At 35.4% G+C, this 25,879-nt stretch overlaps 1 protein-coding gene across 5 annotated transcripts in view; it reads right to left on the bottom strand.

Moving 5' to 3' along the window:
• Positions 1-25,879, bottom strand: part of AKAP9 (A-kinase anchoring protein 9) — a 159,575-nt gene that overhangs the window by 26,918 nt on the left and 106,778 nt on the right. For 3 of the 5 annotated variants that reach the window (XM_081531342.1, XM_081531343.1, XM_081531344.1), the window contains 8 exons: positions 13,898-14,060; positions 12,881-13,093; positions 10,044-10,276; positions 8,972-9,091; positions 6,861-7,037; positions 6,135-6,239; positions 742-894; positions 208-387 (listed from right to left, as the gene is read on the bottom strand). In XM_081531342.1, coding sequence (XP_081387468.1) covers positions 208-387; positions 742-894; positions 6,135-6,239; positions 6,861-7,037; positions 8,972-9,091; positions 10,044-10,276; positions 12,881-13,093; positions 13,898-14,060 — 1,344 coding nt within the window. Of the gene's footprint in view, positions 1-207; positions 388-741; positions 895-6,134; positions 6,240-6,860; positions 7,038-8,971; positions 9,092-10,043; positions 10,277-11,689; positions 11,729-12,880; positions 13,094-13,897; positions 14,061-16,246; positions 21,687-25,879 lie in introns of those variants that run through there. The other 2 variants (XM_081531341.1, XM_081531345.1) reach the window with 2 other exon arrangements.

Raw genomic sequence — 25,879 nt, 5'->3', positions numbered from 1 at the left:
AAAGATAAGCATGAAAGGCTCACTGTATAATGCAGGGAACTCTGTTTAATATATTGTAATAATAACTTATAATGGAAAATAATCTGGAGAAAACTGGATCTATTTGCTGTACACCTGAAATTAACACCATAGTGTAAATCAACTACTTCAATAAAAAATAAAATTCTCATTTAAATAGTTTCATATAGTAATTTTAAACTAGTGTACCTTGTTATCTGTCGTCATTTTAAGTTGATGCTGAAGTTTCATGATTTGCTCATTCAATCGGTCAATTTCTACCTCTTTTTCTTGCATTATTTGAGCAAATTTCCCAAACAGTGCATGTTGGTCCTGAGTAGAGATAGCATCAGATTCCTTTATGATAAATACCAGTTTCTCCATTTCATCCTAGGAACAAAGATAACCATCCCAGTTGGATAGAGCATTACATGTGATCTTTAGAACATTCTGTCAATTAACTCTTACCAAGCTACAGCACCCAAAACGTTCCGAGCTACTATATAATTATTGTAAATCAATAAATCTTAAAATGTTTTGATAAAGGTCTCCAAAATTTTTCATATCTGATGAATTCAAACGTTTATGATGGGTTGAAGATAAACTCTATGCAAATCCATTTTCAGCTATTATTCCTCTGTTAAGTATTATGTAACAGCTGGAATTAACAAATGCTTAATACTATGACTATACAAGACAAAAACAATGAATTATTTAGAGGCAAAGTTTTCCTTAAGCAATTACCTTAAATAATTTGTTTTCTTGTTCAAGTTCTTGTAGGCGGGTAGTAGATTCCTTTTTCTGTATTTCTAACTGCATATGTAGTTGCTGGACTTCTTCATTCTTATTTTCCAGTTCTTCTCTGAACTGTTCTAACTGCTCTTCTAAGTTTGTGATCTTTTATACCAAAATTATCAAAGGGAAAGAGAAAAACAACTGTTCATATAGATGTTTATTTGTCAAGAGAGAATGAAGAGTGCTGGATTAAGCTCTACAGTATACATGCTTAAAACAGGTGAGCCATGAAAGGAAAGGGGTTTCTCAAAGCCAGATATAACTGCATGGTTTCTAGACATTTTCAAACTAAACACTTTAAAACTATCCTTCCCAAACTGTCCTTCAGAGGAAGGCTACAAGGAGCCATTTCCTACCAAAAATTATCTTCTGATAAAGCATAAAAGAGTCATGAGAGGAAGGGAAAGAATCCACATTTTAAATCTTATTTTGTGTTAAATTAACTGCTATCAAAAAGGCTCAAGAAAGCTGTAGAATTAAGTCAGTTATTTTAGCCACCAAGTGAGACCAACTCAATTTAGTCCCTATTAATACTTAACCCCATAAAAGGTTTGGGAGCCACAAGCCTTATTTGGGCAGAAGGGAGCAGAGGGAGACTCTAAGACCAAGAGATACTTAGGTCTCACATACAGAAACTTACAGACTAAGTTAGTAAAACCATTTTAGGAGAAAACTAGAGTGTTTCTATACGTAAGACATCTAAAATTCAGCTCTGAGTGCAGATTACCACTAATGGTAAAGCAACTGCTCTTTGATAGTTATATAGAGATTGAAACTAATGGTGAATAGTAAGAGCTAATTATATTTTAAAAATTGGGCTTGCTTGAGGACAGGAACAGTTGTTTACCTCAATGCTTTGCAAGTTCTTAGTTCATTTTTAATGAAAGGATTTTCAAATGTTTATTTATCTAATGATCAAAACTGCTGCATTAAAACCAACCTAAGATACAAGGGCAGCATTTAGTGGCAGTTGGCCCAGAGAATACTTATAAAGCATTTATCATCTTAGAACTTGAAAGGGGGCACATATTGATTACACACCAACATGTAGTCAGATGGAGGAGGAAATGGCAACCCACTCCAGTATTCTTGCCTGGAGAATTCCATGGACAGAGGAGCCTGTAAGGCCACAGTTCATGGCATAACAAAGGGTCGGACACGACAGAGTGACTGAGTAGATGTAGTCAGAATTATATCTTAGCATTAGCAAAGCAAAGACCTTCAAAATCTTCTAACCTAGTATTTCTGTAACAGAAATCATATTTATATTAGTAATAAAGAGCCATCATTTATAGCTTCCCTGATGGCTCAGATGGTAAAGAATCTGCCTGCAATGCAGGAGACTCAGGTTAGATTCCTGGGCCAGGAAGATCCCCTGAAGAAAGGAATGGAAACCCACTCCATATTCCTGCCTGGAGAATTCCATGGACAGAGGACCCTGGCGGGCTACAGCCCATGGGGTTGCAAAGAGTCGGACGTGACTGAGCAACTAATGCTTACAGGCAATTTAGTTAAGACACTGCATAATATGCTTTATATGTACTATTTTTTAAAAGCCCTGTAACGACTTTATACATCTTTACTAGGATTATCTCCATTTCAGAGATGAGGAAGGGAGTCACTGAGACAGCAGTCCCTTGTTCTGCAGTCACAAGGCTAGTATGTGGAAGTCACTTTTGAACCTCAGGAGTTTACCTCTGGAACCTGACATTCTTAACTATCATTTATCCTACTTCTAATAACTAATGTCTAAGACTTAAATTTAAATAATTTTAATACTGGTATTAAACTCAGTAATAACACCTGAAATATAGTTAGTACTTGCACACATGTAATTATCAGGTTAGTCTCCTGAAAATTGTGATGATTATATCTTCTTCAAAGTTACCTAATAGATGACATTTGCACTTCTATCTTCTATGACTACTTTTGGTGACAAGGTATTATTTCAACATATACATAGATATTTAAGCTTAAAATTGCTGCCCTTGCCTGTCTCACCTGATACTTACTTTCTTTTTTGATAAAACAGTTTACAGTCAAATTCTTAGCCTTAATATTCAAAGTGTAGTCCTGGGAGGAGAACAAGCATCACATGGGAACATGTTTGAAGCACAGATTCTCAAGCCTCACCCCAGGCCTACTAAATCAAGGTCTTCATTTTAAAATGATCCCTAAGGGGATTCATAGCGCTTTCAAGTTTCAGAAGCACTCATCTAAAGCACTAACATTCCCATCATAAGCAGCTGAACTTGAGGCATCAAAATAGAGACTTCAATTCCCAAAATGACACTGTGAGGCATTCTTTCCTCTTCTCAGCCAGACTTCAATTTCGGTCCCTGGCTGTCTTATTACTGAGGCTATGGTAAGCAAGAACCAGAAAAATATTATTAAGGTTTAAAAATAGAATGGCAGGTTTTTAGGTTTAACCTTGCTTAATTTAGCTACCAAATGATATCTAGATTGTCTGGATCACATTAATTAGCACCTATTTGTGTTTTAAGAATTTTTTTCTTTCAAATGTGTACACACACATGGGCTATACACACACACATGCTTCCCAGGTGGTGCTAGTGGTAAAGAACCCTCCTGCCAATGCAGGACACATAAGAGATACAGGTTAGATTCCTGGGTCTGGAAGATCTCCTGGAGAAGGGCATGGCAACTCACTCCAGTATTTGTGCATGGAGAATCCTATGGACAGAGGAGCCTGGTGGGCTATAGTCCATGGGGTCGCAAAGAGTCGGACATGACTGAAGCAACTTATCACAGTCCAGCTAGTGCTGCTGCTGCTGCTAAGTCGCTTCAGTCGTGTCCAACTCTGTGCGACCCCACAGACGGCAGACCACCAGGCTCCGCCATCCCTGGGATTCTCCAGGCAAGAATACTGGAGTGGGTTGCCATTTCCTTCTCCAGTGCATGAAAGGGAAAAGTGAAAGTGAAGTCGCTTCAGTCGTGTCCGACTCTTTGCGACCCCATGGACTGCAGCCCACCAGGCTCCTCCGTCCATGGGATTTTCCAGGCAAGAGTACTGGAGTGGGGTGCCATTGTCTTCTCTGCACAGTTCAACACACACATACATATATATATCCTCATTAGATAGAAGATTCCTTGAGATTGGTGCTGGTTTTAAAATTGGACAGTGATGTTCTACACATGGCAACTCAATAAATACTGAATGACTGTCTATGATAATTTCTCATCAGCAAGGCAAAACATCCCCGATGTTTTGGCAGTACAGCATCACAAAGCTCCAGAATCAGAGAAATCGAGGAGGAATTCTTGTTCAGCCACTTACTGTGTGACCATGAGCAAGTTCCTTAACCTTAATTAAGATCTGGTTTACTCAAGAATAAAGTGGAAACACCAAAAGAACCTATCCTCAGGGAAAGTGTAAGGGTTAAAGACACAAGGCATTAATTAAAATACCGACCACTTCCTAGCACAGACCATAACAAAGTTAACTGTTATTATTTATTATTGTCATTTTTAAGTTAGATCTCATTGCTGCTGCTGCTAAGTTGCTCTATTTAAAACCTATCATATTAAAAGTGTCTTTTTCTTAAAGAAATTCTTCTATTTCTCTCCACATTATTCTCCTTCTCTTATACAGCCTAAAACCCATATCTTTTAAGGTTTTCTTTTCTTTCTTTCACTCTGCATTTCTAAATATTGTAATAAACTTTTAAAAAAGTTTTACACAAATTTAGGCTATGAGAGTAGTGGGAAGTATCTCAAATATAACGACACCTAGTCACCTTACGTTTATACTGTCAGATATCTGAAAACATTTGTCTAGTGCAGGAGAGAATGCTTAAGAAGTTATTTTCATTAAAAGATATGTTTCAATTTTACATTCCTATCTTTCAGTCTCCAGTTACTGAGTGACTGGGTTCTGATAGAACACTTGTCACTGTTATTCAAAATTAGTAGACCAAGTTTGTTGTTTAGTCACTAACTTATGTCTGACTCTTTTGTGACCCCATGGACTGCTGCCCGCCAGGCTCCTCTGTCCATGGGATTTTCCAGGCACGAATACTAGAGTAGATCAAGGTTAGCTGTCAATTTAATTCTTTACTCATTCAACAAGTCTGGCTCTGTTTCATCTGTAAAAACTGGCAGCTAGTTGATAGAAGCTCTCTAGGGTCTCTAGTAATTCCAATAAATATAATTCTAAGTAAGTAGGAGACAGTTATTGGATCCTTACTTCAAGAAATTAAGCAGTTAAGTAGTGTTAAATAAAATTAAAATGACAATATAAAATTTTACTATATTTAATCAATTATTTCTGCCTTTGTGACCAGTTTTGGAGTCCCATCTTTTTAGAAAGCAGATCATCTATTTGATTACTTAGTGTAAGAGAAATCTTTACATGTTAATTCTTTTTGAAGCACACATAACAAAAGTGGTTATATGTCAACAAAAGTGTCCCCAGTCACTCACATGAAAGCCAAAAAATAAAATAAATAAGAATCTCTTAGACAAACATTAGTTAGTACTATGAGATAATGAGAAAATAATAATTTTCATGAAAATAATCATTTCCATTATTTATATAGGTGACTTTTTTATTCTCTAAACTACAAGTTCTCTGAGCTATAGTTTTAGGTGACATCTAAATCAATCTTCTTTTTTGCAAAGTACTCATTAACATTTATAAACTGTTTACACTCAATAAACACACATTAAATGTTCTGAGAAAATTATATGGAAAGAGATAAAAATGTAATTAAAAATTTTGAAACATTTAAAATGATATGCTATAACTAGATAGTAAGGTACAATATGCTAGAGAAAAACTGATGATAGACAAGGTTTAAATAATTAGGACTTGAAAATGATGGCTATTTTAAAAGTGCATCTTCTGGTTTTCTTGGTGTGGGGGAAGGGAGGGAGCAGAAAAACATAACTTTATAGAATTAAGAACATGTTTATTAGTACACTGTTAAAAGGCACTATTATCTCCCAGGGAAATATAACTTTAGAAAAAACAAACTCCACGGGAAAGTAGCAGTAATTCAAAGCCTACGGCAAGGCCAGGAGGAAGATACCTCCTTGTGCCCTAACACTAGTCTCTCTCTCTCTACACTCGTCTTCATTTAATTCGTACCTACCAAACGGGCCACCTTTTTGTCCTCAAAACTCCCTCCTCTGTCAAGGCTACTTGCCTCCTCTTCTTCAATCCAGTTTACTGGTTCAAATGTTCATTGTCCTCAACGTCAACTTAGGCAATGAGCTAAGAAACAGTCTATACTTTGGTTTCATACCATAAACTCCATTCTAATCAAATTAAATTTTCTAAAGTAATTCAAGCCACATTCTGTCATTAAAAATAAACTTACCTCTTTTTCCTTTCTGTCTATGGCATCTCGCTCTGCCTGCAATTGTATTTCTAGAGACAATTCTGCTTTAGCTTCTACAGCTCCAAACTGTTTTCGGTCCTCTACCTTTAAACACATAAAAATTTTCTCAAAATTTCAGACATTAAATCCTGATTATCCATTTTAATTGGAGAAGAAGAAATTCTATTTCTTGAATTAGAAGTAGTCTACATTAGTGAATAATCAAAAGTTAATCAAACATTCACTCTTGAATGCACTTTATATAAATTAGAACAAGAATGCCTAACAATCTTAAAATTCATTTCTCAGGTAAAATGAAGGCTATCCCCTCATCTCCTCCCCTCCCAAATTTCCTTATACTGTTTTTCTTTAGCATAATAGGAACAGATCTCACTGCTTCTTAGTCTGGGGCAGGGCATCAGCCTGAACTGGTGCCTACAGATTTTCACTTGGCTGTTATTTTAGAATCTTATTAATGCTTAAAAGGGTAATTAAGTCTTCTGGCTTAATTAATCTTTCTTAATCAGGACCCAGTATGCAAGGGATATTTGGAGAAAAGAATAAACAGAAATGGTTATGACGTCAATGAAGACATACAGATACATTATGCAATAATATCAACAGAATCCTTAGTAATTTTTTTATGTAAATAAACTGATGTTCATGTAACTAAGTGTAATCTGTACTAAAACACTTGATAAAATTAACCCAAAGAAAATGTCACACCTTTTGAAAAGTGTCTGCACTAACGAGTAAGGCTTGCTCCAGCTCCCTTACTCTGAACTCCAGTTTCTCAATTTCTTCATTCCGCTCCTGTATATCCCTCTGAAGCTGCTCTTTAGACAGCAAAAGCTCACTGCACTTGTCCGTTTTTTCTTTCAGATGATTTGTTAACTGCTCAACCTGGAAATATAATAAGTAAAAACTGTAATGTTAAAATATGTAAGCATGTTAGTAATAAATCTATCCTCCTTTCAAATTTTTTTAGATACTATGCTTAATTTTATTTTTCATAAGGATGGCACTATCATCTCCAACTATAGCAACATTTTCTGAGTTGGTGCATCTAAGCAGCACTAGTTAAAGAGAAATAATATTGCTTTCACCAACTCTTTTAAGAGAGTTCTGTTAAGACTAAGGTTTTCTCTAGCTAGGAGGAAAAAATAAATGCATTTTTGAATAATGTTGAATTGCAAGCTCAAATAGCACAAACACACTAAAACCTAATAAAGAAAACAAATTTACACAGTACTTATTACATTCATATGTGAGATACAATGACCTAAAAAAACTTTCATGGATTATACTTTTCTTTCCACCAATGGTTTATCAACACATATAATAATACAGTGGTTCTAAAATAACATAGGGACAGAAGGGAACTGGGGCCCTTTAATATAGTTACTTGGAAAAAAGCTTTTCAGCCCACACATTCCACCAGCCTAGGAGAGGGATCAGGATACCAGGCAGTGCGAGGGATCCGTGTGCCCTGAAAAAGTGATTCGGATAAGAAGCAGATGGAAGGATATAGGAAAGATCAATAAGATAGCTTGTGAAATTAGTTCTGGTCAAATGAAGAGAGAAAGCTTATTAAAAAAAGAAATATGATGGTAAGAAAATAAACTCTACCTTATTTCAGTGAGATTCTTAGAGGAAATTATCTAAAAATGGCACTTCTTCCTTAAAACATTAAAAGAAATGCTAGCTTACCTACAATTAGAGGTTGAGAAAGGACACTAATAAAGCCTGAGGGGAAGCTTGAACAATAAAAGGTGGACTAAGATTTGAAGTAAGGTTAAAGGAGAAGACAATAAAGCAGGTATAGCAAAATGCCACAGTATACTGTTAACAGTTAGATTTTTGTTTGTTTGTTTTGATCCTGAGAAAATCAGAAGCTAGAGAATCAGATCTGGCTAAATAAGGAGAAAACAAATGGATCACAATGTTTTGGAAGAAAATCAAACACATACTTTCTTGTTAGTTTCCTGAAGTTTTATGAATGAGGCAGATCACCCTTTTTAAATATACGGAAACAAGTAGTAGGAAATGACTAAGTTCTAGAGCTTGAATATTCTTTCGAGATTCAACAAACACACAGCTATTTTTCAAAATCAAGAATATGTCAGGAACACGATGAATGACTATCAACTCTGTGGGGACTGCTAACTTTTCTACTGCTCCAGTAGATAAGGCTGTTCTACATCAGATTCCTTCTGGTTTTTTGTTTTTATTTTTATTTTTTACTTACTGGATGGAATTTTTATTTTTTTTTATTTTTTCAATTTAAAATTATTATTATTATTATTAATTAGTTTATTTTCTATTTTTTAACTTTACAATATTGTATTTGTTTTGCCATACATCGACATGAATCCACCATGGGTGTACATGTTTGCCCCTTCCAGAACCCCCCTTCCACCTCCCTCCCCATCCCATCCCTCCAGGTCATCCCGGTGCACCAGCCCCGAGCACCCTGTATCATGCGTTGAAACTGGACTGGCGATTCGTTTCACATATGATAATTTCCATGCTTCAATGCCATTCTCCCATATCATCCCACCCTCACCCTCTCCCATAGAGTCCATATGGTTTTTTGTTTTTAAAGATACCTTTTGTTAAATAAGACTGTAGATAACATTTTATGACAATGAGTTATAGGTTATTTTATACTTCTTTGGTTTCTTTACTTTCTCATATTGAAGTAATATTTAAGTTTCTGATTTTGAAAAAGGATATACAATAGAAAGAATTCCTTTCAAGTTTTTTAAGATATGAATCCTATTTTATACATAATATACAAATTAAGGTATGGAAGACAGTATCAATGAAAACATTACCTCTCTAGTTTGGTGTTCACTGATAGGCTGGAATCGAGGCACGACCTTAAGCTGTTGTTCTAGTTTCTGTATTTCCTGTTGGAATACATCTCTCTCGTGTTCTCTATCAACAGCTTGCTCCTAAAGTTTAATAATGATAGTAACTGAAGAAATAATATTTATTGAAGTTATTATTTCCCTTGCTTCCCTTTAATTGTAGGCACAGTTGTCTGTTTGAAGATGAACAACTGATGATCACAGAAATGCTCCAAACCAAAAAGGTTTAAAAAGATAACACTTGTTGCATGGTACATAGCCTGGTAGGGCTCTTGTTGTATGATACATAACCTAGGGCTCTTCAGCAAAAATGTAAGCACTTAAATGTTATCTGAAGCACAACATTTTTTAAAGTTCAAGTAACGTTGAATACAAAATGCAATTAAAATGGTCTCCTTAAAATGAATTTACTTTTTTGGAACAAAGGAGGACTTCCACTATTTAAGCAAAATAAGTCGAACAAATTGTGTTGTAGATGCATTTTTTTTTCATTTTAATCTAGGTTTTTTTTAATACCTAAAATTACAAAGTATGTTAGAATCTGATTCTCTGATCTGTGAAGATAACATAAGACTTAAATGAAACTCCAAAGAAGAAAATCCACATGAAGTTAGAGATTTACCATCTTTTTTGGAAGACAGTAATGACAGCATGAAAACAGTTCGAGTTCTTCGCTTCCAGGGCACACTGTTACTTGTGTGTATACGTTTTATAGGTGAAACGGTGGACAACTAGCTCTTAGGATCCTTACTTGCTCTGACTACTGGTTAAGAAAAAGACTAGGACAAGTTTCTTAACTATGAATCTGGAAAGGCTAACTGGTAGGGCTTATTCATAATCTGTTTGTACTGCTTTTAATTCTGAAAGCTGCATAATAAAAATTTTTAATTGAAATAATACTTTTCAATGAATTAGTAGATGACACAAATAGATAAAAATATTACAATGTAAGTCTTTTCATAATTTAAAATCCACAACATAGAGTAGTAGCAAGTAGTATTCCAATGAAAAAATTATTAAAGTTGAGAATACTTACATCCAAAAATTTTCTCATTTTTTCTAACTGCTTTTCCAGTGCTTGGTTTTGTTGTCTTAAATCCATTAGTTCAGCATTTTTTTCCTGTTCCAGTTCTATAAATCTACTGACTTGTTCTTCAACATCTATTTCTAAAGCTTTCACTTGTTTTTGAAGGTCATCACGCACTTTTTCAGCTTGACACTGTACTTCTAGTTTTTCCTTCATCAGTTTTTCTGTCTCCTGTAATAATTCTGTTCATGAATGCAAAAATATACTACATTAAGTCACAATTAATGATGTTATGATAGGGAAATCACCCATAACTGTGTTCAGATTTTAACTTCATGAAATTAAGGGGCTGAGTTTTATTTCAAAAACATGTATAAAAGGAAAATACTCATGTGAAAATATCAAAATAACATATTCCAATATAAGTAAGCAAGCTAGTATCAATAAAATCAAACAGAATTAACAAAAAGAATTATGCCCTATCACTAAAAACAATATTTCTGTGAAAAGAACACAGCAAATGACCCACTCAAAGTCCACTTTCACTACAAGGAAACGAGCAAAATCTAACCAAATTCAAGCACAGAAATAACTCACCTCAGGCAAAAATCAATCCATTCTAAATCTGTAGAGTCATTTTTATATGCATACACAACACACACGAAAATCAAATACTGTAAATCTTTAACCAAGGTAAGTAAGAGTTACAGGAAAGAAATATAACCAGAATCAGAGTTTCCTGTTAGTCTTACTCCTTATTTGACCCACATTCCTGAGTTAGTCTTACATGTTCACTTGTATGTGTATCAAGGGAAAACTGACAAGTATCAGAGGCAGTGTGGTGCTTAAGTGCAAAGACTGGGTTAATCTCCTAACTCTACCGCTTCTGACATTTAATATGATGTCCTTCAATTTCCTTGTATGTCAAATGGGAATTAGTAACAGTACTGATCTCTGAGTTATTTCCCCACAATAAGTTAATATATAATATATCAAATAAGTTAATACACCAATGTGTGAAAAACAGTGCCTAGACTATGGTAAGCACTACATATACATATAAGTGTTAGCTATTATTAATCATACAATAATAAATTTTATACAGCAAAGTAAAACAATTCTCTAATGAAGAAAATGGAATGAATATAACTCGAGTCTTTACGCTAACTGGTCTGTCAACACTGTACTCAGGATTAGGAATCTACAGAAAGCAGCTTTCCTTTTAAAACAACACTGATTTAGATGTTAATACAAAAGTAATCAACCAGAAAGTCTCTTCACTAAATTTCACTGATCTTGTTGATACCATCATCTTATATACTGATTTAGAAAAGAGTACTGTGAAAAGTCATTGGTTGTAAGAACTTAATATATTCGTTAAAGAAAAAAACTGTTTTAATTTATTTTATATTGCCTATCACTATTTCATCCATTTTCTTGAAAAAACTGAAACAGTCTTATGCTCTGTGGGAATAATATGATGATGGTCACTATGACTCTCAGTTTTTAACTCCAAATTTTGGTTGTAAGAAAAGTTTTTTTGTTGCTAAAGAGACAAACTTGTAAGTATGAAACACAGCAGCAAAATTAGAGATATGTTAGTTAACTGAAAAATCCAAGGGTCACCCAATGGCCATGCAACTGTGTAAACACACCTGCTCCAGGCGCTGCATCGACTGCAGCATCTACTAGTCCTGTTAGGAAAAAAACACATACACACAACAACACATGGTGATTTACATGTCAGCTATTTCCTAAAACAGAGTAATACATACACACACACACACAACAACTAGGAGTAAAAGCTGAACATACTGACTGTCACTGGTTACATTTTGAGACGTATCCATATTCCTTGAATATTTTACAGGCATGATACACATACTTTGCACTTGAAAAATGCCAACCCTAAACCTGTGTTAAACAAATTTGAGCAACCAGAAAAGCTTCACCATATTATGAGAATGTATGGTGTATCTCTAAATTGATAAAATTTAATTAGTAAAATATACATTTATAATGCTAACTGCATGTATAATATAAAGGTGAAAGAGAAAGTCACTCAGCTGTGTCTGACTCTTTGCGACCTCAAGGACTAAAAAGTCCATGGAATTCTCCAGGCCAGAATACTGGAATGGGTAACCGTCCCTTCTCTAGGGGATCTTCCCAATCCAGGAATCAAACTGGGGTCTCCTGCACTGCAGGCAGATTCTTTACCAAGTGAGCTACCAGGGAAGCCATAATATAAAAGTGGAAGGATATGACTAAAAGGATTTAAAGTTCCATTGTTACAAAGACTGACACCTATTTTTTAAACCACTAATTACCTAATTTCTCATTTAAGAAAAGATTAGAGGTTATCTGTAAACTTATTTATTCTTTGAACTCCTGCTTATATTCAACTAAATGCCAGCTTGCTTCTTACAGCCGTTTCAATCTATTATCTTGCAGGCTGAAATCCACCCCATCTGCTCACTACTAGTACCCGATCAGCGTTCTTAGTTAGTTAATCCAGGCACACATTTTGCTGCCTTTCTGCAGTTAAAAGAACTAAATCTCATACAACTTAAAAAAAATCCTGCTTCATTATATCCAGCTTTCTCTTTAGGCAGAGGTTTGAGGAGAAACAAAGAATTATCTTTCCTGTTAACATATGCTAAAGGAAAAAGAAAAAAAAAACCAAACCTGATTCCACATGGTTGGCCAGTAAGACAATTACTAGTAAGGTAGATTTTCTTATTATTTTTCAATCCCTATATAAAACATAAATCATGGCACTGAAAGGGGAAAAAGAAGTCAACTTGAACTTTTAAGGAATGTTTCATATAAAGTCGAGATATACGTACGCTGTTCAACAGGGCCTGCCTCTGCTTTCATAGCCTCCTTCTGCCTCGACACTAATTCTCTTTCTTCTTGGATCTGCTGTTGCTCTGCTTCTAGTTCTTGTAATCTATTACCTGCACATAACAACTCCTGCTCAAGACGATCTATTATATCAGTTTTTTCCTGAATTTGCCTTTCAAAAAGTGTTTTCTCATCTGCATAGCCATCAATGACACCTAGAAAATAAAATTAACAAGGAATGCAATTATTATTTCAAATTTTACTATTATATATTTATATAAATAAAAAAGGTGTACTGTCAGCAAATTTTAAATCATTTCAGCCTATTAAAAATCTTAAATGAATTTGCTGCTGATGATAGCAGCAACTATAATATGTTCAATACAGTCTTATTAGCCATTGTGTTTAAATATGAAATTTCTCTGAATTTTCTATTACTTGTTATGCTAATTTATAACATCATGTTGGTGTAACATATTTTATTAAACAGATAGGTTCCTGGAAAGCTTAATATAAATCAAATGCCTATGAACTGAATCACATTTTAAATATACTAGAGAAAGTTGATACTTTAAGTGATTCTAGAAGACTAACACCCACAACAGCATGGTACGATATAAATAGCATGGGGCTTCAGAGGTTTAAAGCCTGGAATTAGCACTTAAAGGTGACGTCGAACAATTTATTAGCATCTCTGTTCCAGTTCCCTCATCTTTAAATAAAAAGAGCTGTCATAGGATGGAGGGATTATGGTAACAACTCACTATCATTCACTTTTGTATTTTCTAAAATTTTAAATACTTTCATATAATTCTATTAAGTACTTTCATAATTAAAAGCTATATAGATATATAGTTTTAAAAGATGCTTAGAGGAATTTTGAAGACAAGCTACAACTATTTTTCAATGGTCATTTGAAATTAAAAGTAGATTGCTGGTTTCCAAACGTGGCTTGCACCAAAATCTATTTTTAGACTTGAAATTTCTCCATCCTCAATAGCCAGCAGCAAGGTACTCACCCTCAGCCTTACTGAGCTCCACAGCCAGCTGCTCTCTGGCCCTGGACTCCTCATGAAGGCGCTCTCGCAGCTCTTCTTGGCACTTAAGGGACTCAGTCACTTCTTGTTTCTGTCTAAATGACTCACGCATCAATTCTGTCTGTGTAACTTTTGCATGTTCCAGCTAAACAAAGAGGGAAAGTATACATGAAGGAAGACAAGTGTTAAGAATACCAGTGCCCATCTCCATTAAAGCTTAAAAAAAATTTTTTAATGAAAATAAAGATATACTGTTGAACTGTAGTCATTTAATATTTCTAGTGCATGCTTATATTAGTAGATAGTGCAATTCAGTAGATAGATTAACTGTGTACAAGAGATGTATTCTAACTTTATTGAACAGAAAAAATTGCTTCTTACTGCTAGCACCTGCTTTCTCTGTTTTTACTGAAACAACTATAAGGGGGAAAACTGAGCTCAAATATTTCTAGTACTTAATATTAACATTATTAAATTAAAAAAAAATTTACCACAGCATTTTAAAATTTACCATAGCAAACAGATTTTAGAGTTACTAAATAAGGCTTTTGGTGGTAACCTTTTGTTGTTGGATAAATCAGTATCCAACCAGCGTGTAACCTTGTTTTAAATATCATCCATAACTTATTACTTGAAAATAATATGAACATACATTTAAGAGTCATAATGGAAAATTAAACATATTTTAATCACAAAATATTTTCTAGAATATCTCTAGTAATATGCTGTTACCTCAACAAAGATAAAAATTCATATATATATATTTTTTACTTTTGACTGGCAAAAGATTATTTTCCTTTAATGTGGATAACCAGTATATATTAATTTTTAATATTAAAAAAGTGACCATAAAATATGAACTATTTATATACAGCATGCTTCTGAACTTATTATATACAGCATGCTTCTGAACTTATAGTCAGAGTCAATATTTTAAAAAGAAATCAACTGCTTCCACATGTAATTTTTTTCTGTACATTATATATTGTATATATATATAATATATATTCTGTACATTATAAAATGGCTACCTTGTAAATATATGAATCTCTAAAAGAGTTCACAGCTCAAACTAACTAGGATATAAGTTTTTTTCTTCTTCAAATTTACTATACAAATACAATACACTTACAACAAAATAAATACTTCCTCTAGAAAAAATTTTAAAGTTTGCTTCTATATTCTATCTCTTGACAAGGTATAAAATTTCATTAAGATGCATTTAAATATTACTGTAAAACCACAAGAAATATTAGTAACTTCAGTTTTACAAAGCAAAACAAAAAAGTTGGCAGGGACTCAAATACAGTAGATCCAGTAAACAAATTTCATCTATTATAGCAGACAGCACCAACATCTTATTGGAATAAGAGATTCCTTCAAATATTTATCTAAACATTTTAAATGTTAAAAAATCTCTTCTATCCAGGTTAGGTACAGTTTATTCCTAATATTTATACAATACCTATACCTAATCATGTGAAATATATAAAAATATCATATTCAATATTTTCAAATAATTCAAAAACTACATTAAAAGTACTTATAAACAATTAGTAAGTATTTTGTCACTTTAATATATAAAAGCTTCAGGGGAGGTAATGAAACTATTCTGAAAGCATCTGAAATATAAGGTAGTATATGGTTAAAGCCATGAAAGTCATTAAAAGGGCCGAATAACTTGTAGTAAATCATTTACAACATTTAAATGTCAAACGAACCTGAAAGACTAACTATGCTAAATACCCTTAACACTGTTAATAACATACATTTCACATAAAAAGTAGAAAAAGGTATTTTCTCACAGGATTAGTAGGCATTTTAAATATAAGTTCCTTAGGCAGTTAGCAAAAAAACTGAAATTAGAATCCAGGCTTTCTTTTTTCTTTTCTGGAACTAGAGCCAATATGCCAAACGATTGGCTCAATGACAATTCACTTAGCTATTTTAGGTATGAGAATGCCTATTCCCTCAAATACAACCAGCCTGCTTTTACTAAGGATTGGCATCATAAACACAGAGAAGTAAGATTCTCAAGGACAAGCAGGATCTTTTTAAATAGCTTGTCTGGCATGGCAGAACTGAAATATTATCTCATTAGCTTTACGGAATTAAACACATAGCCAAGTTGGGGCTTGTGGATGAAATTTTGCCCTTCAATACATTAATCATTACAGGATGAATGAACCAAACAACAGGAAAACAAGATTCTATTCCATTTACCCTTACCAAAGACATTTAAAGTTCATTTCTCATTATTATAGCTTTTCTCACTAAATATATAAAAAACTGAAAGCATAAAATTATAAAAAAACAAATTTTTATACTTACTGAATAAGGAGGGGTAGGCAGGGAAATTTTAGAAATAAGTTTTAATATGTGCCCATTTCTTTTATGAATAATATGAAAAATAGAAGTATTAATAATTACTGAGTTATTTTCATCCAAATGTTCACACAGAGGAAAAGGATGTGGTAAAGGTACACGGGATTCAACCTCATAAATGTCTTCATCTTGTTCTTCCAACCACGAGTCACTAAGTTTGACAGTTGCCAAATAGGTCTTGTAAGAATCCATCCTAGAAGATGTAGCTGCTAATTTTCCTCATTTGCTTTACCAGTTTTCCACTACACTAAAAAGTTCTGTTTACGTTATAAAGATATACCACAGCAGTATGAAAAATTTTCTTTAGCACTATCAAATAAACATAAAAATTAATTCATACAACTGAACAACAAAAGAAAAAAAAACCCACAAATAAGAAAAACTAGGTCTCCACCAGTCTTCAGCAAAACAAAACAAAGAAACCAGAACAAAACAAAAACAAAAAAACAAAACTAAAAGCAAGTAAACATGTTTTTAATTAGAATAATGACTAAAATGTTGAAGAATGAAAGAATGAAAATATAAATGTCTAATTAGCTAAGCAATAAAACTGCTTTCACTATCAAATTGTCTGTAGAAGTAAAAGCCTTCCAAGTAAAACCTGGCAGGGAAAGTCAAGTTTGAAGTCTCCATAGAAGCAGTCTTAAGAAACGCAGTTGCAACATTATTTCCCTTGTTCTTGCTGCTTCATTCAATGCTCTTCTGAACTGAGCTATTCAAATAGCCTCTCATGCTGAACCAAAGGATTCTAGTCAGTGTCCCCTGAGGAAAGGTCAGAACAGAGGGTGTGGTTTAATGTCTGTACCTATAGGTACACTGACAGGTGGAATCTGAATTAACACGCCCACAAAAAAGCCTGCCTAACAGGATCCAAGTTCCAGTCAGAGCTCTGAAAAGGATATTTAGATAAGTTTATAATGCTTCTAAGATAAGCTAGTGTTTTTCCATTCCATTAAAAAATGTTTGAATTTAAAAATGTAAAATCAAGAAGGTCTGAATTCACATTATCAATCAGTTCTTCAACTATACCCAGTAACTGTAACTTTTTCTGGAAAACTAAGTATTTTCTTTTGATATTTCCTTAAAATAATACTCGTTCTTTTGAGCAGTCATTAAAACTAAATATAGATGGTTCGGTTATAACCTATTTCTACACTGAATTATTTACACAGTAGTTGTTAAGGAAAAAAAAACCCTCTTTTAAATTATACCACTTAAGCTACGCTATGAACTCTGACTAAGACTTAACAGCACAAGTTGTATATAATGGCCCTCTGGTAGCTTCAGAAACCTCGACAATAGTGAATAAGCCAGTTACTCAGAATTTTAAAAGCTGAACAACACGAAAGTTGTTTTAAATAAGTGAAAAACCTTTCACTGTGGTGACTTTTCTCTACCCAGTAACTAAATATCCTTAACTCACAAAACCTTATCTGCTATGGGAAAAACCCACACTAAACCAAGCCTATCAACAAAAACCCATTTTTATGCCACTTTCACTACACAAAATATCTTCAGACAAGTCAATACCCAAACCCTTCACAGTCGGTTAATAATTAGGGCAGAGAAAATGAGATTTTCTACAGAAAGCTCAGGATCTATAGCAATATGGTTTGGGATGGGGGAGGAGCACTGCTGCCTAGAATTGCAGACAAGGCAATGACAAATTCCTACTTATTATGATTTCTTATGTGAGGGCTCCAGTCAGTTTTGAGAAGACACCTTAACGTCTGTACCAGAGGGAGATCCAGCCCTACCACTGGTGCAGCTAAATCTGACTTTCTTGGGGCTTCAGCAGTTACAAAATCATCAATATCCTAGATTTTCAGCTTTATGAACTGGCTGGACCCTTGCTCGGCATTTCAAACACCTCTCAAAATACTCCTCAGCTCCTTCTGCAAGTTACAGTTTACTTTGATAATCTGGTGTCTAATTTCTCTTATTTGAAACAAACAAACAAAAAAAACCAAAACCCTGAAAGTAAGACATTTCCTTTTATAAATAGAAACATTTAGGTCAAGGCAAGAACTACAAAGAAAAATGAGAAAAACTAGGAGAAAAAAACCTCAAAAAAGCAGCAGATTAAGATGACTTAGAATGGGGCAAACAGCCCTCACAAAAAGAGTACATTAACTGATAGCATAATTCATGTTCAGAAAGGTGACCCTGAATTAAAATAATTCAAATAAGAGTATGTTTGTAAGAGAGTGCCAAACAGCTCTCCCCCAAACAGCATTATTAACGGATGGTCTATTACATATACTGATGTTCAAAGAGGTTACCTGAATTGGAATAATTCAAATAATATATTCTTTTTCTTGAAATTTTAGAAAGCAAAAAACACCTTTTGCAGTCAAAAACAGTTAAAATAATTTCAATTTTTAAGAGGCCACCCTTTTAATTATCTAGACTAGCTCATTATTCCCTGGTTTCAGGTAATCAAGATTTGCAATATATGTTTGAAGGCTATTAATTTGTGGAACAGTTATGTTTCGCTTTACTTTAATTGTACAACGTCAAGCCATTTAACTTTTTTCCCCAGAAATATTTTCCTCAATTTGAAAAACACTTCAGTTGCTCTATTTTGTATTTATTTTATTTTTCTAAGTCATTTAATAGAGAGACTAAATCCTGGCTACAATACCCTGACAGAGCTCTGACTGATGCTTATAAAATGCACAACAGGAGCAACACCTAACAGCAAAGGTATTTCAACACTTTAGCACAGCTTATGTTTAAAACATAACAAAATGTTTTGTTTTTTTGTCATAACAAAATGACAAAACAAAATCTTAACAGTACTATTGTTTCATCCTCAGAAAAAGGCTCCTTTTTGGAGAAAATATAGAAACATGTACCTTAAGTTCCATCATTCTAAAAAATGATTATTTATAAGTTTATGAGAGTTGCCTATAATAAAAATCATTCTTTGGTAGTAAAGTCCTCATTCATTGTTTTCTTCTAACACCTAAAGGAATCTCTTGGTAAATAATCTCCTACGGCTCTAAACAGTACCTCTGGATTCTACAAAAGTGAAAGTGAAAGTGAAGTCGCTCAGTTGTGTCCGACCCTTAGCGACCCCATGGACTGCAGCCTACCAGGCTCCTCTGTCCACAGGATTTTCCAGGCAAGAGTACTGGAGTGGGTTGCCATTTCCTTCTATAAAACTTTCATGCTAAAAGGCTATTTCCCACAGAACAGACTGATTCCTATTTGTACTTGATACAAAAATCAAAAATCTGAAACCACACTCTCACAGATAACTTTTCTGCAGAAACACAAAGAGACTACTAAATAAAGACAAGGTTAAAAAGATTAACTTTCTAAGGGCTTGAGAGTAATCCCTCAGCACTTTTATTCCTAGTCCAACAAGACCTATCCCAAACTGGGACTTCCCCAGTGGTCCAGTGGTTAAGATGCCATGCTCCCAAAGCAGAGGGCACTGGTTCAATCCTGGCCAAGGAACTAAGATCCCACATGCTGCACAGCATGGCCAAAAAACCAAAACCAAACCAAGACTACACTTTAACACAAATGATTAAAAAACAAAACCAAAGTTACCCTAACCAATAGGAACTATAATAGGTTGAATACAAGCCTGAATATATGTATGGTAGCCTGTCTCGGCAAAAGAGAAGTGAAATCCATCCCAGAAAATATATTATTATATGGATTTGGACATACCATGGGCAAATCACCTGTGAAATCAAATACATAAAGTAAAACACTCCTCATAGATACTATGAAATCAGACTATAAAGGTAGATATCCTGATACTTCATAAGGAAAATGATTACTTATTATTTTATTAAAGCAAGATACATCTATGGAACCTAAGTGAAAGTGAAAATGTTAGTTGCTCAGATATATTTAACTCTTTGCAACCCCATGGACTGTAGCCTGCCAGCTTCCTCTGTCCATGGGATTCTCCAGGCAAGAATACTGGAGTGGGTTGCCACGCCCTCCTCCAGGGGATCTTCCCAACCCAGGGATTGAACCCAGGTCTCCCACATTGCGGGCAGATTCTTCACCATCTGAGCCACCTGAGAAGTCCATGGAACCTAAAGCAGCCTCCAAACTTAAAGCTAAGTATAAGGCTTAATTACGATTTTCCAGTAAAGTTATATAACATATAAAACGAAGCCAGTTTTTAAAAAACAGGAAAGAAAGAGCCTTGAATATTTGAAAATATTTACTTATACTATAGCGGGTTTTCAGTGAAACTCCTCCCCAACCCCCAACAAAAAGGCCACAATCGCAGACAATAATCTCTCTCGCCATCTTAAAGGCAGTTTAATCCCTCTGACCCAAAGGCCACATGTTCCCCCTGTGTTCTGGATTCCATCCTCTCCCACCCCAAGGATCTGGCTTCACACGGCCCACCCCCTCCAACCTGCATATTCTACTTTTCCATGGATACTCAATATAAACATTTGAACCTTAAAAAAAGCATCCTGCTCCTTTCAACTGTTCTCCTGTCTTCTTCACAGCCAGGTGTCATGAAATTGCTGTCTCTATTTCTTCAACTCCATTTCTGTAACTGTCTGAATTGTGAATTCCTCCTCTATCAACTCCACAAAACTGTTCTCATGAAGGTCACTGATGATACCTATACTGAAATATCCAATGGACACTAAATTCTCAGCATTCATTACCTTTCCATGGTATCTGACAGTTATAGAAAATCACTCCTCATCTGGCTTTTAAGACACTATTCTCTAAAAACAAAACAAAACAAAGACATTATTCTCTTGATTTTCCTTGCTCATTCTCTCAATCTCTTTTGTAGATTGATATACTTTTATCCCCTTTTAAATCTCAGCACACTACCAGCACAAAAATTTAGTTTTCTACACTCTTCAAAACCATAATTTCAAATGTCTTTAAAAGTGATGCCAACTTCCAATCTAGTCTCCCAAACTCTAGAGAGTATCTTTTCCCTCTATGCACTCTAAAACTGCACTCATTATTCATTTCTTTTGTATCCCCCATCTCAGTAAATGAAAAACACCAATAACTGAGCTGGTCAAGGATCTACATGTGGTTTCTTTCCTCTTCCATTCCTTATCCCCTACATCCAACGTCACACCAATTTCTATCAAATTCAACTTCCTACAAGTTTTAAAATCACTTCCCTCTTGCCCTAACTTCATTTCTACCCTTTTCACTTGGAATATTTTAAGAGTCTCCTGTTTCTGCACATTCAGCATCTCTCCTCACTCTTTTCTTGCCCATCTATCCACCACACTGCTACCAGAGGAAATCCCTGTAAAAAACAAATTCGAGAGTATTTTCTACCAAAAATATTTCAGTGATTCCCAACACTTTTCAGCATAAACTTAAAACTTTTCAACTCACCCCTCAAGGGACACTGTGCTGACCGCTGCAATCCTTCTACCCTCTGCTCCCCACATTCCACCCTGGATGTTCTTAACACAAAACGACCCACTATCCTCAAACACATTGTGCCGGCTTATGCCAACATGCTATGCCCTTTGACACAAATTTTCTTCTTGACCTACGCACTTAGTTTCTACTAGTAAGTCTTTTCCTTTAAAGACTCATTTTCCCTTGAATTACGATTTCACTTTCATTACTTCATTAAAATTGCTCTTGTCAAGTAAGCAAGGCATTCCCCCCACCGACCCACCATCAACCACCTGCATTAGATTTCAGAATCCACTCCTCAGGGTGTAAATTGACCTGTCAGCAGTAACTGACAGAATGATTCACTCCTTTCATTTCTAAAGGGCAGAAAAAGTGCCAGTCAAGAACATGGACTCTGAAGTCAGTCTGCCTGGCTTCAATTTCTAACTTACACCTAACTTATAAGCCTGGGCAAGTTCTCTGGTTTCTATGCTTCTGCACTGCACCCCTCCGTCCCCTCAGTCTCTATTTAACAAGGTGGTCAAAGTGATCTTTTTGAAAAATGTAAGTTAGATCAGTTACTGAAAAAATCTCTAATGACCCAAAGCTGGAAACAATCTATATGTCCTTTGGGTAAACAAACTGGTTCATACTCCTCCTCTCTCAAAGAGACAAACTATTAACACACGTAGATGAATCCTACATGCATTTTGTTAAGACAATGAAAGCAGACCCAAAGAATGCATAATGCATGATTTCATTTATGACATTCTGGAAAAGGCAAAGTTATAGGGACAGAAAGTGGCTAGTAGTTGTCAAGAACAGGAGGTGGAGGAGGGGCTGACTATAAAAGAATGGAGGAGCACCAGGAAATTTGGGGGAGATGGAATTATTTTGTATAATGTTTGTGGTGGCAGTTACATAACTCTATGCATCTGTTGCAACCAAAAGAACGGTCTACACACAAAATGAAATTTATTGTATGTAAAATTTAAAAAAAATTAACCAAAATGTCAGAAAACCCAAAATGGAATAAAATCTGTAACAAATGATAATAATTGTATTAAAAATGAACAACAAACCCACACTTCAGGGGCAGGGAGAAAAGATTTAACCTGAAATACTCTGAAAAACAGTACTTTCTTTACTGTAAGGCTAAAGACAAAAAAAGTCAGTCAGTTCAGTTCAGTTGCTCAGTCACGTTCAACTCTTTGCGACCTCATGGACTGCAGCACGCCAGGCTTCCCTGTCCATCACTGACTTCTGGAGCTTGCTCAAACTCATGTCCATCGAGTTGGTGATGCCATCCAACCATCTTAGCAAAAAAAGTACTATACATAAATATTGTACTCTAGTTAGTAAAACTGTTTTTCCCAGGGGTATAGGTTAGCAACTGCAAAATTACTTTATGGGTATATATGAGTATGAAATTACTTTATGGGTATACATGGTTAACAAATAAGTAAAACTACTGTAGATAATGACAGCCTGGTTTCTCATCTTTGGAGAACAAAGTTACAAAGGAAAGGGGAAAGGGTAGAAAGAATGCGGTGGTAGTAGTGGTAGTAGTTGGGAACTGGAGGTATCAGAATGAACTTATACTTTTATTATATATACAAACAGATACAGAAAAAAATAGATGCAAATTGTTTTTCAAACTGTCTGCTGAGAGGAGCATGACACCTTACTAACAATAAGCACATACAGCACCCAGGTCTTGGTTTTAACGTATCATTCTCTAATAAAGGGAACTTCTAATGAAATAAAACTTCCTTGGAGAAGGGGTTGATTCTAGGGCTGGGGCGGGGAAAATACAAGATGGGCCTGGAGACTGTGATAGTGCAAATGTTCCAGAGAGGAAGCACCATGGAAGTGCCCAAGAGCCAACCTGAAAGACTTCTTCATGTCAAAGCTAGAACAGAGCTATTACAGTATTTGATTATAGATAACCCATTGAATGGTCTAGTGGTTTTCCCTACTTTCTTCAATTTAAGTTTGAATTTGGCAATAAGGAGTTCATGATCTGAGCCACAGTCAGCTCCTAGTCTCGTTTCTGCTGACTGTATAGAGCTTCTCCATCTTTGGCTGCAAAGGATATAATCAATCTGATTTTGGTGTTGACCATCGGGTGATGTCCATGTGTAGAGTCTTCTCTTGTGTTGTAGGAAGAGGGTGTTTGCTATGACCAGTGCATTCTCTTGGCAAAACTCTATTAGCCTTTGCCCTGCTTCATTCTGTACTCCAAGGCCAAATTTGCCTGTTACTCCAGGTGTTTCTTAACTTCCTACTTTTGCATTCCAGTCCCCTATAATGAAAAGGACATCTTTTTTGGGTGTTAGTTCTAAAAGGTCTTGGAGGTCTTCATAAAACTGTTCAACTTCAGCTTCTTCAGCATTACTGGTCGGGGCATAGACTTGGATTACCGTGATATTGAATGGTTTGCCTTAGAAACGAACAGATATGCAGATGACACCACCCTTATGGCAGAAAGTGAAGAAGAACTAAAGAGCCTTTTGATGAAAGTGAAAGAGGAGAGTGAAAAAGTTGGCTTAAAGACCAACATTCAGAAAACTAAGATCATGGTATCTGGTCCCATCACTTCATGGCAAATAGATGGGGAAACAGTGGAAACAGTGGCTGACTATTTTTTTGGGCTCCAAAATCACTGCAGATGGTGACTGCAGCCATGAAATTAGAAGACGCTTACTCCTTGGAAGGAAAGTTATGACCAACCTAGACAGCATATTAAAAAGCAGAGACATGACTTTGCCAACAAAGGTCCACCTAGTCAAGGCTATGGTTCTTCCAGTAGTCATCTATGGATGTAAGAGTTGGACTATAAAGAAAGCTGAGCGCAGAAGAACTGATGCTTTTGAACTGTGCTGTTGGAGAAGACTCTTGAGAGTCCCTTGGACTGCAAGGAGATCCAACCAGTCCACCCTAAAGGAGGTTAGTCCTGGGTGTTCATTGGAAGGACTGATGTTGAAGCTGAAACTCCAATCCTTTGGCCACCTAATGCCAAGAGCTGACTCATTGGAAAAGACCCTGATGCTGGGAAACATTGAGGGCAAGAGGAGAAGGGGACGACAGAGGATGAGATGATTGGATGGCATCACCGACTCAATGGACATGGGTTTGGGTAAACTCCGGGAGTTGGTGATGGACAGGGAGGCCTGGCGGCTGTGGTTCATTGGGTAGCAAGGAGTCGGACACAACTGAGCAACTGAACTGTACTGAACTGAACCCATTGAAAAAATTAATAGCTATGAGTCCATACGAGGCCTGATTAGTTAAAATAAATGTGAGTGAATAGCTCTTACAGAAAAATTCCAATCAATAAATAAAGAACGATGAATGATGATAGAAAATCACCACTAGAACATCACAGTAACAACTGTACAGGCAAGATCTACAAATGGATGCTAAGATTAGTGGGTGGAAGTTTAAAGAGAAACAGGATATTTGCATAGTATCAAAGTACCTCCCCCCAAATATTTATTAATTACAAGAGGAAAATAATAATAGAATGAAGAAACCCAGCAGATACCAAAAGTGATTGAGATTAACAGGACTAGTAATAAGATACATTCCTTTAAATTTGATACACAGAGAAGGGCACATTGCTCCTGTGGTATTCTTGTTAAATTCATAAGCTTCATATAATCATGAGAAAATATCAGACAAAATCAAATCGAGGGATATTCTACAAAGTAACCGGCCAGTTCTTCTCAAATGTCAAGGTCATGCAAGGCAAAGCAAGATTCAGGAACAGTCAGTCTAGAGAAGAAGACATGACAATAAATGCAAGGTGGGACTCTGGAATAGATCCTCAAACAGAAAAGGACACTAGTGGGAAAACTGGTAAAATCCAAACAGCTTATAGTTTATAGTGATGCACCACTTTTCATTTCTAAGTTTTGATAATTATAGTACGGTTACACAAGATGTTAACATTAGGGAAAGTTGAGTGAAAAGCACATGGGAACACTTGGTACTATTTTTGCATCTTTTCTGCAAGTCTAAAATTATTTCAAGGGCTTCCCTGATGGCTCAATGGTTAAAGAGTCTGCCTGCCAATGCAGGAGACATGGGTTCAATCCGTGATCAGGGAAGGTCTCACATGCTGCGGAGCAACTCAGCCACAACCACTGAGCCTGTGCACTAGAGCCTGGCAATGGCAAGTACTGTGCCCATGTGCTGCAACTACTGAAG

This window comes from Giraffa tippelskirchi, chromosome 10 (genome assembly GCF_054371585.1).
Source record: "Giraffa tippelskirchi isolate mGirTip1 chromosome 10, T2T-mGirTip1v1.2.pri, whole genome shotgun sequence".
Classification (NCBI taxonomy): Eukaryota; Metazoa; Chordata; class Mammalia; order Artiodactyla; family Giraffidae; genus Giraffa; species Giraffa tippelskirchi.
Note: the sequence above shows the minus strand (reverse complement) of the source record. Positions and strands in the feature narration are given on the sequence as shown.